This window comes from Festucalex cinctus, chromosome 3 (genome assembly GCF_051991245.1).
Source record: "Festucalex cinctus isolate MCC-2025b chromosome 3, RoL_Fcin_1.0, whole genome shotgun sequence".
Lineage (NCBI taxonomy): Eukaryota > Metazoa > Chordata > Actinopteri > Syngnathiformes > Syngnathidae > Festucalex > Festucalex cinctus.
The window spans coordinates 1,786,079-1,801,029 of NC_135413.1; the positions used below are offsets into that span (position 1 = coordinate 1,786,079).

Consider the following 14,951-nt stretch of genomic DNA (forward strand, 5'->3'; position numbering starts at 1 on the left):
CTGAAAAGTTAGAAATGCCTGAAATTGCTGGGAAAATTTGAGGTCATTCCAACGAAAATTGTCAAAATTATTGGCCTATGAAATGTGGTCAAACATTTTGGAACACCTTGTACTATTTTTTCCTGATGAAAGAAGAGACTTTAATCTTTCTTTTGGTAGGTTCCATGTTTTTATAGCAATAGAACAATATTCTATGGGCCTTTCAAAATTAGGCAAAATCCAGTAAAACAGCCAGGAGTGAAGGGGGTTGCTTCTGTGAAAATGGATGGGAGTGATTGAGTTTAATAAAAGATTTTTGCCAACCAAAAAAATAATGACAGCTTTTGTGCAACTCTGAACATTATGAAATAATCTTTTGCAAAACAAAGAAAAATATCGTTTACAGTAATCTTCTCCCCACTGACAATGTGTGGCCATATCACAGTTGTCACAAACGTTTGCCTTGCCCTTAGAAGTCATCACAGTGTTATCTGACTAATATGACCACATTTTATAAAGACGACATAGAACAACAATTTTAGTCTTGGTCAGTATTGTTTTAACCGTTACCAGGGCGTTGCGTTCTAGTTGGTAACCAGCTGAACTGGTACGGTTCACGTGGTAGCAGTAAATCAATATCAAGTCTCTTCTGTTCTTTATCACTGTTAACAACGGTGTACCCAAGCCGTGACATGGCCCCCGTGCACACTTCCTGGATGCGCTTAACCTTGCTGTATGGCAGCGTGGTGCGCCAAGCCTGCGAAACATCGGCAGCGTTTCTCGAAGTGATTTCAAAGGCCTCTTTCAAGGAACCTTTGCCTTTTCCATGAGTCAGCTTATAAATCCATTCCTCTAACTGATTTGTCATGTCCAGATTGACAAAGTCATACATGGCACTTATTTCCTGTAGTGGATTGCGGGCCACGTCCTCATAGCGTACCATTTTGTAACGGCCTTTTAGAAATGGTGGGGGCTTCTGTAGGGCCCTCTCACTAATGCGCACGTGACTACGGCAGATCTCCTTTAAGACTTGGTATTGTACCTCCGCTGCTGGCGTGTTTCTCTGCTCCAACACGATCGCATTATCGCCAACAAACGCTTTGGCAGACTGTTCTCTTGACCGAACCACGGCCCGGGGATCCCGAACCAGATGAATGATGCGGAGGTCAAGGCCAGGATCCTCAAAGAGAGGGTAGAGGGATTCCAGTTCAAAAATTCGCACTGATTTTAATACAACGTGACTGTAAGAGAGGCAGGCCTCCTGCACGCCCTGTAGGCCCCTCGCGTCGCACATTTGCAAACATCGAGTCTGATTGCTGAAATCGCCGCGTGGCGTGAGAGAACAAGCCGGCGGTGAGCACAGTGCTCGACTGTGACTCCACATGAACAAGGACGACACGTTGTGACGGTCTGGCAGGTAGGCATCCGTTACGGAGAAATCACAATGGAACACACTACGCATTAGATCCCTTACAGCCATTCGTAGTGCCTGTGCACCGGAGTTCTTAAGTTTGGTCCAAACATGCCAGGCAGGCTCCATGAGGTAGAAGACAGACGGGTGTTGACTGAACACCTGACCGACAAAGGATGATCCTGATCGCCATGACGACAGCAGAAGAATGTGGACTTTCCTATTAGAGGGAGGGCAGTCGTGAGGGTTTAGCTTGACGTACCAGCTGCAGAAGAGGACCACGGCTGCCCCCTGCAGGATCATCAGGAAAACCACAGTGTTGAGGTTCACTCTGTAACGGGGCATGATTGGCATCTTGTGCTTGATGTTGATTGCTTTTCCTCTGTGGAGTTGCACGCTAACCATGCTGCAAAAGAGGCAGGGGAAGAATGAATGACAGGTTTGAGGACAGGAAAATTAATATACAGTTCTTAATAGGGATGCAACGATATCCAAACATCACTAGGCCTGGGTATTGATTCAGATTTCCAGAATCGATTCGATTCGATTCACAAGGGCCCGATTCGATTCGATTCACAACAATTTTCGATTCAATTGAGGAATTCACGCAGTAGCTATTTTAGACAGTCAAAATTACCAATGCTGCAAATAGTAGAAACTTCTTACTCTAATTTAATACATTAGTAAAAATATGAATATTTACATTAAGAATTGAATCCATTGCGGTTACACTGTTTTATTTAACATGGCCTTATAAAAACAAATAATTTAAATAAATTACAACCAGTGTACAGGCTGTGTAAATAAAGTGACAAAAAAAATAACACGACATTCACATTGTTGTGACATCCATCCATTTTCTTAACCGCTTTTCCTCACAAGGGTCGTGGGGGTGCTGGAGCCTATCCCAGCTGGCTTTGGGGGATATCGATATATCGATACATGATTTTATGTATCGATATTGGGATATGAAAAGGCGTATCGATACGATATTGATATCGATATTATGAAGGTCACGATACGATAATTATCACGATATTGTGGGGGCGTTGGTGATATTTAAAAACAATCACAATATTATAAAAAAAAGAGCTCATACTAATAAAAAAAAAAAAAAAAAAAAAAAAAAAGCACAATATTTATTGTACTTGTGTACATAACAGCAATGCATATAAAGCACCTAAAATCTCTAATAACAATATTGAGACACTTGGTAATGCAAGCACACATTGATCGCTTCACAAGCAAATTAGGTTCCCCTTTATCTAACAATTAGCATAGATTTTAAACATAAGAGGCCAAAACATCCCTAATGAAAATTAAATTGCACTAATAAACTAGCCACTAGAGGGTGCTAGAACTGCACAAATGGAAATCAACCTGACTTCTTTTTTTAACAAATGTGTTCCTTTTAAATATTGTGAACATGACCACGACTAGGGGTGTTAAAAAAAATCGATTCGGCGATATATCGCGATACTACATCGCGCGATTCTCGAATCGATTCAATAATCGGCAGAATCGATTTTTTTTTTTGATTTTTTTTTTTTGATTTTTATTTTATTTTTTTTTAGGATTCACACCTTGAGCATGGAAGAATGTTATATGAACGTTATATGTTGTATGTTATATGTTGAATGTTATATTTTAATGCTGTTCAAATGTGAAACAGATTGCAAACTGTTTGTGTACAGTGGCTCACGGTTATAAGCCTCAAGTTTTAGATAAATATATTTATACAAATCTTACAGTGTACATGTACAAATTTACTGATAGTATTTTCTAAATTTGAATGGAAAAAAATCGCAACAATCGACTTATAAATTCGTATCGGGATTAATCGGTATCGAATCGTGACCATTCGTATCGGGATTAATCGGTATCGAATCGAATCGTGACCTGTGAATCGTGATACGAATCGGATCGTCAGGTACTAGGCAATTCACACCCCTAACCACGACGATATTGTGGCAGTTTTAATATCACGATATTGCCCTTATCGTAACATCCCTAGTTCATAACTCTAACTTCCAGACAGTGTTATACAGTTTACTTAATTATGCTCATGGGATGAATAAATTATATCTATCTGCTCCATCTCGATATATAGTGATTATTAGGGGTGTTAAAAAAAAAATCTATTCGGCAATATATCGCGATATTACAGTGCACAATTCTTGACTCGATTCAGTAGGTGGCCGAATCGATTTTTAAACATCCATTTTTGATGGAAAAATATTCAACAAAATGTCTTACTCAGGGTTAGTGTTCACACCTTTATTATGGAAGAATGTTATATTAATGGAACATTAAAGTGTAAAAAAAAAAAAAAAAAAAGTACAAGTACAAATAATATGATTTCAATGATTACCGTGTTAAAAACGCAATGACAAGGGCTTGTAAAAATTTGATATTTTCGTGAATTTCCAAAACATGGCATCTCACTGGCGACGCCCCCTTTTTCAGAGCCTGGACACTTGTGACGTCAGCGGGAGTACGGAAGTTGGCGAAAACAATACGAAGATATGTCGAACTACACGAATAGTGAGGTGCTTTCTCACTCGCTATCAAGTGTAGAGTTGGAATTCGACGTTCCCGACTACAAGCAGTCTTCAGACGAAGATATTTCAGCCCAGGAATGTATCCAGCTGTATCGGTTTGAGCCTTTTCTTGATGAAGGTGCTGGTGCAACTGTGTCCGCTCGTCTGCGTTCCAATGAAGGTGGCTGTGACCAGTTTCAAACTGCCGAGGTAAAGGACAACATCGGCAGGCTCCAGCACACAGAATGGAAAATCTTACTCTTTATTTTAAAATGGAAATTATGGACTAACAATGCTGTTTATATTTTTGTATGGGCGAAATAGCAAACGCTTTGTGGCCAAAATGTAGCTTGGTTTAGTCCAATACACTCAAATTATTATGCTTTAGTTGTTATAGTAAAAAGCTAATTTATATTGGTAGTAGCAAAAAAGAACTTACTATCCATCTTAAAATGCAAACCATAAACTAAATGCTGCTTACTCGCTGTCCTAAGAAGTGCTCCAAGCTCCACTGCCCCTTTTCCATTGCCACATGCCAACCTCTGTGAGACTCAATTCACAATGGAAAAAGTTTACAACATGCATTTTGGAAATTAAATTGACCTCATACCAGTCAGATACATGACACTTTTTTTCTCCTGAAGTGCTTGAAATAGATAATCCAAGTAATTCTCAAATAATGAACAAATTCTTTGTAAATGTTATCAATGGCTGGAGAAAAGAAAAAAAAAAGTTGCTTGTGCTTTGCAGGTGTTCCTGTGGTAACTGTGTAGCAATAGCAACAGTGAAGGAGAGTGTTTGCTGTCAGAGTCCGGAGCGCACCAGAACCAGTGCATCACCCATCACTGGACCTTCAAAGCGGTGTGCCTCAGTGTGGAAGTCTTGCAGACCGCTTACGATTCCTTCTTGTGTAGTGTCAGGAAAAAGGAGAACATTTCCATCGAATGACTACAAAGGATACCACGAAATATGATATAAATAAATACAATTATAGAAAAGAAATACATGCCTTTTTCTTTTCATCCAAAGTATAAATGAACAAATAGAGAATAATCAGCAATGCCTATAAATTTACAATTTTATTTTACAAATGTACAAATTGCATCTTGCGAGTCATCAGTCAAACTATCCAGTGATTCATCTCCCACAAAAATAAAAATAAAAAAAAATAAAATAAAAAAAATAAAAAAATCGAAAGGCAGTAGCTCAGTGCACTTCCTACAATTGGTCACAAAATCCAATATCCGAGTCTGAAATTGTCATGTCTAAAACTCAGCTACTACTCCACTGAAAAAGTTCACGGTAAGTAAAGTGCGAATTGTATGACCGCACAGCCTCTGCCTTGTCTGGGGCATGCTAGATGCAGATGGTGGTTCCTTCTCAGTAGATTCAATTGCAGCGAAAAGCTGTACTGTACTAGTTCCGTCTTCGTGACTACAGGAAACAACGAACGAGCACGCGCATGACGTCACATCCCGCAGACAGAGGGCGGGCAATTCGAAAGATTTGGACCGGGTGCTTCCTAAAAAATATTGGCCAGAGGCTTATAGGAATACCCATTATGAACAGCTAAGATGTTGATCTACTAATTAGAATATGTTTTAGTCATAAATGGTCAAATAAAAAGACTATTGTTAAGATATTTTGGGGGGAAATCCTCCAGAAAGTAGCTTGAATACATTTACGTAAAACTATCTAAACACCTCATCGCCCGAGGGGCGAATGACGAGGACGATACATAGACACATTCTGTTCTGTATCTATGGTCCCATACGGCACAGGTCCCTCTTAGCCAATGAGATGCCAGGAAGATGCCAGTAATAGCCAATGGCAGAGGAGCTGTAAGTTTGTTGCGTTCAGGAAACTCTGGGAGCTGCGAGTAGTAGCCCATACTGTAGTTTTACCATTCGCATCCTGAAACTTGTTTTCTTAACAAGAGGCAATATTTTCCTGTTGAGGAGTTTCAGAACTTGAAAATTTCGCATGAAGGGACGTCCGTAAGGAGAGGTACCACTGTATATGCAAATTCGATGATGTGCGAATTTCGATGACGTGCAAATTGTTATGTCTACGCTTGGCAGCGTTGGGGGGTTGGGTGTGATCGGGGCAACAATCCTTTAGTCGATGATAAAGTTCATTTTGAGAAAAAAACTGCACACAAGCTCGATTCTGGCGGGTCATATGTCGTGTGAAATGGTGTGAGTTCTGCTTTGCGCCGGGAGGCGTGACTTTACTTCCCACTTTCAGAGGCAATCATGTTCAAGCAGTGGGAGAGTTGCTCGCCCAGCAGCGCTGGCCGGTCGTCCGACTATGCATTGAACAAAAAAAAAAACAAAAAAAATGCATTATGCAATATGCATTGAAAAAACTAAACAAAACAAAAAACAAGCTCAAATCGTAATAGCACTTCCAACCACCAACAGCGGGAGTCTTGCTCGCCCAGCGGCGCTAGTCAGTCGGCCGGCTACGCAATTAAAATTTTTTCGATGACATGGATGGGCAAAAAAAAAACAAAAAAACAAGCTCAAATCGTGAAACATATTTGATTCCTTCATTCATCATCAATAAATGTCAGAAAGAAAAGAAAAAAAACTGTGTTGATGATTTCATCTAAGTTATTCAGTGGCAATTCATGATTCATTCAAAGGCAAAGTTACAGTTACAAGTTACAGTGTTCCCTCGTTTTCCGCTGGGGTTAGATGACAAAAAATACCCGCAAAAAAATTAATCTGCAAAGTAGTTAGCTTTATGTTTTACATTTATGATAAATGTTTGAAGGCTCTAAAACCCTTTACCACACAGTTTATATACTTTTCTCATCGAGACATTTACATTTTCTCACATTTCAACATTCTCAATGTTAAAACCTTCATAATTTTTTTTTTTTTTTAAATCAAGTAGGCACATTACTGTAAAAAAAAAAAAAAATGCATGCAAATTTTCAGGAAAAGTTCAATAAGTGATTCAAGTTTATTCAGGGCTAATGCTAATCGTGAATGTTAATCGTTTAGCAGAGGCTAATTTTCTTGGTGTTTGTGTAATATGTGCATATGTGTGCAGAAGATAAGGAACAATGAGTATCCACTAAATTCAACCTTAATTAACTTTAATTTTTCTTAGGGCCGGCCTATTAGTCAATTAATTGATGGAATAATTGATACGCCATTCGATCTAAAAAAATAAATAAAATAAAAAATGAAAAAAAACGTCATGCCATGCATTTCATACTTGCTAACAACTGCGAGTGACAGCACTAGTAGAGCTGTCAAAATTAATCAGACTCGTGTAAACATCGGAGCGGCTTTTGACCAGTGGAACATCTCTTGGTATGACCAATAGAGCCATCGTTGGCTTCCTTTCTACTGACAAAGTAAAATATGATAACAAGTATATATCAAAGTAAGATATAAACAATAATGATGACAAATGAAGGTGGAAATCAAAAGCTAATATTGCTTATGACCATTGTAAATGTGATCTCGAGAACATGATCAGTGTATGGCTACGGTTTTTCCTGGCTCAAACTGAGGCCGAGGTGGTACCATCCTGACTATGTACTCAACTCAACCCAACTGTATTTATAAAGCGTTTTAAAAACAGGCATTGCTGTATACAAAGTGCTGTGTACATGAAACAGAAATGGGTTGTGTGGAGGTGAGTGCTCTAGCTTTGTCAATCTTATCAATAAAGAATTGAAGGAAGCTATTGCACATTTCAGGGGAAGAGTTTGTGCAGGTAGGCTGAGGAGGTTTGAGTGCTGAATCAATAATTTTAAATAGTACATGTGGATTATAATGGTTTGCCTGAATAAGATTTGAGAGGTGTTCTTTTTATTGCCTCTTAAACAGTATTCTGGTAACAGCGCCAACTGTCTTTCAAGATTTGATAGGAGACCTGCAACCTGTCCTTTATCCACTTTCGTTCAGCTTTGTGGCACTCCCGTTTGGCTGCACGCGTTTTTTCATTGAACCAGGGCTCACGTCTGACTTTGGACCGCACGGTTTTGAATGGAGCCACTGAATCAAGTATACTGAGGCAGCGTGAGTGGAACCACGAGCTGAGTTCTTCTGTGCTTGAAGTGGGGATACAAAGCTCATCAAAGGCTTCAGAGAACTGACCAGCAGTGAGGGGGTTAAAAACTCTACGACCTGACTCAGGAGCAGCATATTTAACAGAAGCAGTAGAATGAAAATAATTGACTTCAAAGCAAACAGCCATATGATCAGATGTCCATTATTTTTAGATTTGACACGGGGAGACCATAAACAAGAACCAGGTCTAAAGAATGACCTTTTTATGTGTGGGACCAGACACACACTGCACGAGGTTACAGGAGTCAATGAGGCTTAAGAAGTCCTTAGCCAATGGTTTATCAGGACAGCAAAAATGAATATTAAAGTCCCCCATAATGAGGATATGATCATATTTTAGCATGACTTCGGCAATAAGATTTGCAAAGTCATTGAAAAAAATCCTTATTGTACGTATTTTGGGCGTCGATAGATGACACAGCACAGCACAGTTTGGCCGACTTCAAAGAAAGTGGCTTCAAAGCTGTTGATCAGTGTGGTAATCAGACATCGTTTACATTTAAAATTGTTTTTAAAAATACTCGCCCGCCGTTCCACGACCTCGTCCCGACGTCCTCGAAGCGTCCAAGTAAGCACAGGCTGTTATGTGCTAGGAGGTTTGGATCCCAAGGCGCAGAACACAAATAAGGTTAACTATTTATTCATATAACTTGACTAAACGAAAAACGACTGCATGCCAAGCCCCCTTGGGCTGCGGAAGCACATCAATGAACAGAGTTAATAATCCGGCACACACACATTTCTCAAACAGCTTAATTAGACAGTGACTCAATCTCATTGGTTGAGGCTAGACATGTGGGTAACCCTGATAGGTCATTGAAACAGGACCAACATGGATCGATCCAATTCACAGTGGATTGGCTCCTAACCATATAAGGAGCTGAGACCGGACTGACCTGGACCCATCTGATTCGCTGCCGACTGGTCCTAACCATAAAGAGAGATGAAAGAGACTTCACATTCCCTAGTTACAAGCCGATTGCATCAGTTCAAAGAAAACCAAACATTAGATATTTGCCTCAAACAAATCATCACTTCAAATAAAGTCAACTATCAGAAATGATAGTTGACTTTATTTGACAATACCCAAACATTACTCCTGCATGACCCAAGTCATGACACAGCCAGGCGGTAGTAATTCAATCATAGCAGTGGAATCACCGGCGACAGACCAGGCATAGGAAATCTAAGTTGTTTGAGAGAAAAAACTCCCCAAAGATGAACGTTTTGTTTGTCAATGACCGCGCATTTAACAGCGTGATCCTTGTGGGAGCAGCAGGGGTGAGTGGCTCTTCCGTTCGGCGGTCTCGGAGAAGCTCCTTCAGAAGCTGGAGGTCGTCACCGCGTCCAAAACGCAGAGAGCGGCATGGCCGAAGCTTTCCAGGCAAACCGACGATCATTAGCAACCGGGAGCCAACAGGGTCCAGGATACGCCACAACAGAGTACATCCAGGCGTTTGGGACTGAGCAGGGGACGATGCTTGTTTCAGCGCCCGCTTAGCTTCAACAGCTGGTCGCCGCGTTTTCCCCAGCACCGCCGCCGCCTCCCCCATGGAGGAAGTGCGTGAACGCGGAAGAGCTCAACCAGAATGTCAGCCAAAAGTGGGGGCAACGTTTTCTCCCAACCATGCTTGACCACACTCAAAATTCCGACGTTGTGTTGAAGGTCCAGCAAGGAGTCATGATCGTAGTTGAGTAGTGACTCACTCAGTAAAGTACTAAGCACCGTAAACAGGAAATAAAGTCAAAACGAGGAGAGTCACCAAACACCCCAGCTCACTGTCTGCTATCTTCATCAAAAAAAAGAAAGAACAAAAAACATACAATACCAGGTATCGGTGCCAATACCAGTCTTATTTTAAAGGCAGGGCCTTCTGTTTTCACTCAGGAAAATGCACAAAATAAATACAGGGGTAAACAACTGTCTGTCCACAGAAACGTCCCGCTGTTGACAAAACAAGCACAAAATGGCAAAATACAGGCTGGTGGGGGGTGGGCGTTTAGGAAAAAAATCACTACCACACATTAACAGAAGCCCAGAGGTGTTGATTGAGAAGGAGTTCATGACTATACATCCTGTATTTATATAGTGCATTTTCCGAATAACCGAATCGAATAGTAATCCTAGTGAATCGAACATCGAATCGTAATCCTACAGAATCGAACCGAATTGAATCGTTTCATTTTAAAATCGAACCGTCCTTGTATCGGATCTCACCCCATGTATTTCTTCAAGATACCCCTCCGTGAGCGGGCACCTTGCGGTGGTGGAGGGGTTTGTGTGTTCCAGTAATCCAAGCAGCTATGTTGCCTGGGGATTTATGCCCCTGGCAGGGTCACACATGCAATTTTACCCCTGATTAGGAATAACATCAATGTAAACACGTTTCCCTTGCTCGGACGTGGGTCCCTGGGGTGGGACTCATTGGCGAGCGCCTGGTGGCCGGGCCTGCACCCATAGAGCCCGGTCGGGCATAGCCCAAAGAGGCAACGTGGGTCCCTCTTCCCATGGGCTCACCACCGGTGGGAGGGGCCAAAGGCGTTGGGTGCAGAGTGGGCTGGGTGGAAGCCAAGGGCGGACACCGATTCATTTCCAGTGATGGTTAGACTCCGCCAAGGCTGCCCTTTGTCACCGATTCTGTTCATAACTTTTATGGACAGAATTTCTAGGTGCAGCCGAGGTATTGAGGGGGTCCAGTTTGGTGGCCTCAGCATTGCATCTCTGCTTTTTGCAGATGATTTGGTATTGTTGGCTTCATTAAGCCGTGATCTCCAACTCTCAATGGAGGGCTTTCACAGCCGAGTGGGAAGCGGTTGGGATGAAGATCAGCACCTCCAAATGCGAGACCATGGTCCTCAGTCGGAAAAGGATGGCGTGCCCTCTTCGGGTCGGTGACGAGATCCTGCCCCAAGTGGAGGAGTTCAAGTATCTTGGCCTTTTGTTTATAAGTGAGAGCAGGATGGAGTGGGAGATCGTAGGAGGATCAGAGCAGTGTCTGCAGTGATGCGGACTCTGTATCGGTCCGTTGTGGTGAAGAAAGAGCTGAGCCAAAAGGCGAACTCTCTATTTACCAGTCGATCTACGTCCTCACCTATGGTCATGAGCTGTGGGTGGGAGTTTCCTCCAGAGGGTGTCCGGGCTCTCCCTTAGAGATAGGGTGAGAAGCTCGGTCATCCGGGATGGACTCAGAGTCAAGCCGCTGCTCCTCCGCGCTGAGAAGACCCAGCTGAGGTGGACCGGGCATCTGGTTCAGATGCCTCCTGGACGCCTCTCTGCAGAGGTGTTTCGGGCAGGTCCCACCGGCGAGAAGCCCCGGGAATGACCCAGGACACGCTGGAGAGACTATGTCTCTCGGCTGGCGTGGGAACGCCTTGGGATCCCGCCGGTGGGGCTGGTTTAAGTGGCTGGGGAAAGGGAAGTCCTAAAGCTGCTGCCCCCACGACTCGACCTCGGATAAGCGGTAGAAGATGGATGGATGGAATGGAATAGAATGGAATGGATGGATGGATGGATTCATGATAACCTAAAATCATCAGCTCAAAGGTTGGGTCTTGGGTGCAGTTAGGTGTTCTAACAGGACAACGACCCCAAACACACATCAACAGTGGTAAAAGAACTGAGCAGTATCACAGAGCCTGTAATGATGATGATCAGTTGTATGTATGGAAATGGGCATGGAAAGTGGGACTTAGAAAAAGTTCAATGTCAGTCCCATTGAAAATGAATAGGGAAAAATTGACATTTAACGTCAAATTGGAATCAGATGATATATACCCAAGAATGCGTGAATTTTTGAAGCAAGTTGAAATTGGAACAGGGTAAATCGGAAGTATTATGTGGGAGTTGTTTTTCGGCAAAAAAGTGAGGAGAATAAAAATCCGAATAACATATGTGGGATGCGTTCAGCATTCCCACAATTATTAAAACTAACAAGCAAATTTGTTACTTTAATAGTGTGTTTCAAATGGGTACTCTTTGCACTAATCAGTAGCCAAGAAGTAAGCTCTCAGCTTCAAAAAGGTTGGTTACTGATGATATTCTTAAAGTGGATATGACTGTGAACATTGACAATGTATGAGCAAATATTTAACTGCTCAATAAGTGTTACTTTGCTCAACAGAGCAAAGCAGGAAATCCTTCTCTGACTATCTGTCACCCATGGGCGTGCCAATCTGTTTACTCAAGGCTGTAGAGATGGGTGTAACTATACTTTCTATTTAGACTATTTACACATTGATGGTTTTGGACTTGAAGATGACAACTCTGACCCTTTAAACAATAATTTAGTATATAAGTTAATAAGTTAGTAATAAGTTGTCGCACACCAAGCAATTGAGCGTTGCACATCTAACGAAAGGATTTGCACAATGTAACAGAACAATTTGCACAATGGACCTTATGCACAGCACTGCATTAAGCATTTCGGGTGGGAAGGTTAGATGCCATTGACTGAAAAATAACCTCTGTCATAAAATGTGTGAGAACCTGGGGTTGTGTAATAGTAATTCAATATTTTGTTACTGGTACTATTCGAAGTTGAATCGTCATCCAAATGTTTTGCTTTTCAAGGCCGAGGAGAAGGTGCCTCCAGCCAACATTGTAGTTTGGCGCTATGCTCAGTATCAACTCTGTTTTAACTCTTTGACCGCCAAAACAATTTAATAACGTTTGGTAAAATCATGATGTATGCCGCCATAAAGGTTAAGTGACGTCAACTACTTTTTTATATATATATATATATATACATATATATATATATATATATATATATATATATATATATATATATATAGTTATAGTATATATATATAGCTGTCAAAGTTAAAACGTTAATAGATTAATTAATCACAGAAAATTGTCGCATTAATCACGTATTAACGCATATTAATCGCATTTTTTTTTTTACCGCACTTGAGCCTTGAATGTAACCGCGGATGGTTACATTGAAGGCTGTGCAGGTCAGTGATGAGGTCAATGCACGGCATTCCCTACGCGTGTTGTTCCAAAATGAGCGGGGTGACTCAAGTTGGTGTGCTCGGTGGTAAATTTCGCTTTAAAAAACACCCCGACGGGACTTTAGATTAAAAAAAAAAAAAAAGAAAAAAAAAAAGTAATTTGCGTTTAATTAATAATTGCTGAATTGCACCCAATTGATATGATGCTGTTACGTATTTGAGCAATACACTCATGCATGCAATTGCATACATGCATTTAATCAATGTTGACATCAATCAATGACATTCAGATAATAAAATGTGTTAATGTCAAAATATTACTGTATTTTGTATTTATTTTATATTACACAAATAAACGAGTAATTTAGCTGATAAATCATGATTAATCAAAATTAAAAAGTGTGTATATATATATATATATATATATATATATATACACATATATATATATATACACATATACATATACATATACATATACTAACTATGGCCAGCAGATGGCAGCATTGTATCTCTTTGCTATGGGCTGCCGTGGATGGAATTACTCAACTCAAGTCCAGTTTAGTAAACCTCGCAGCAGTGTAGCTGCTCGGGCCCTAACTAGAGCTGCGTATTACAAAGAAAGATGACGCAATCTGATGAAATAGAACCGTTTTAAAGGCTGACGTGAATGATCAAAGCCTTTGTAACATTAAACCTAATTTAGCATCACTAAACAAAAAATATTAGTGTCAAAGTCACCGTTGTGGAGAAAATGTATCTTTTCTTTTCAATTTTCGCTCAATGTTACTCAAATTACCTCTTTTCAAATGGTGATTACTAAAGAACAGAATAAGGTAGAATCACACTTTTATTCTTTTTTTTTTTTTTTTTTTTTATTTATTTTTTTTTATTATTATTTTTTTTTTAAGAGCTCAGAATTGTTCATTCGGTAGTCTTACCGATTCAACGTCTCGTCATCATTGCTCTTTTTTTTTTTTTTTTTGTGTGTATGTGTGCGTGCGTTTGCGTGCGTTTGCGTGCGTGCGTGCGTTTGCGTGTGTGCGTTTGCGTGCGTTTGCGTGCGTGCGTGTGCGTGCGTGCAAATACGTATAAATTTATACTCATTCATTCACCTAAAACCTTATAAATATCCCATTACCCTTCGCCTTAACCAGGTACTTCAGAATCTTGCCAGAGTCGTGAAGATTTAAATGGTCAGGAGACCAGAGAAAAGGTCAGAAAAAAAAAGAAATAAAGAGAAAAGAAAGGTAAATCAAAGTGACATCCAGCACCGACCAAACACTTCCTGCCTTCCCCATGATTACAAAATCAAAGTCTTACGCCAACCCCGGAAGCCTCTAAATTCCAGCAAATTTAGCGAGATCTCAAGAGCCCAGAGGAAAAACTAAAGAGAGGAAGGAGGGAAGGATCGATAAGGCAGAGTGAGATCAATAGAAGCCAGTACATCCAATCCATCAAAGTGAAGTCCAGCACCAACAAGACCCCTCCTGCGTGGTTACAAAACCGGAGTCTTATGCCAACCCCAGAAACCTCATACTTCTAATAAATTAAGATCTCAAGTGACCAGAGGAAAAACTAAAGAGAGGAAGGAGGGAAGGATAGATAAAGCAAAGTGAGAACCACAGACACCAGCACCAACTGATTCAAGGGGCTGTGGGAGGGAGAGGGTACTTCTGTTGAGTTTCAGTAGATGCTGGTGTGACGGATCTGGCATGCATAAGGACCACCACCAAAGAAAGAAGCCGTCAACCGCGGTCCAGCAAAGCGAGCACCCCCCCCCCCCCCCCCCCCCCCCCCCCCCGGAATCCCCAGGCCGCGGCAGCACCAAGGCCACCCCAAGCCACCCGAGCGGACACCGGTCGGCGAGCCGACCCAGACACCCGGAACACCCCCGCCCCAGCCCCGGCCCACACCCCCGAGCCCAAGGCCGCAGAACGAGGCCCAGCGGGCCCCCACAGCGCCCCACCGGTC

The 14,951-nt window shown here is 41.5% G+C and overlaps 1 protein-coding gene across 2 annotated transcripts in view; it reads right to left on the bottom strand.

The window, feature by feature from the left end:
* Nucleotides 1-264: 264 nt before the first annotated feature.
* The window catches only part of chst6 (carbohydrate sulfotransferase 6), a 136,715-nt gene continuing 122,028 nt past the window's right edge, over nucleotides 265-14,951 (bottom strand). The window contains exons 1-2 of one of the 2 annotated variants that reach the window (XM_077515466.1): nucleotides 8,547-8,893; nucleotides 265-1,796 (exon numbers count right to left, since the gene is read on the bottom strand). In XM_077515466.1, coding sequence (XP_077371592.1) covers nucleotides 539-1,795 — 1,257 coding nt within the window. In that variant the 5' untranslated portion in view covers nucleotide 1,796; nucleotides 8,547-8,893 and the 3' untranslated portion in view covers nucleotides 265-538. Of the gene's footprint in view, nucleotides 1,797-8,546; nucleotides 8,894-14,951 lie in introns of those variants that run through there. The other variant, XM_077515465.1, reaches the window with a different exon arrangement.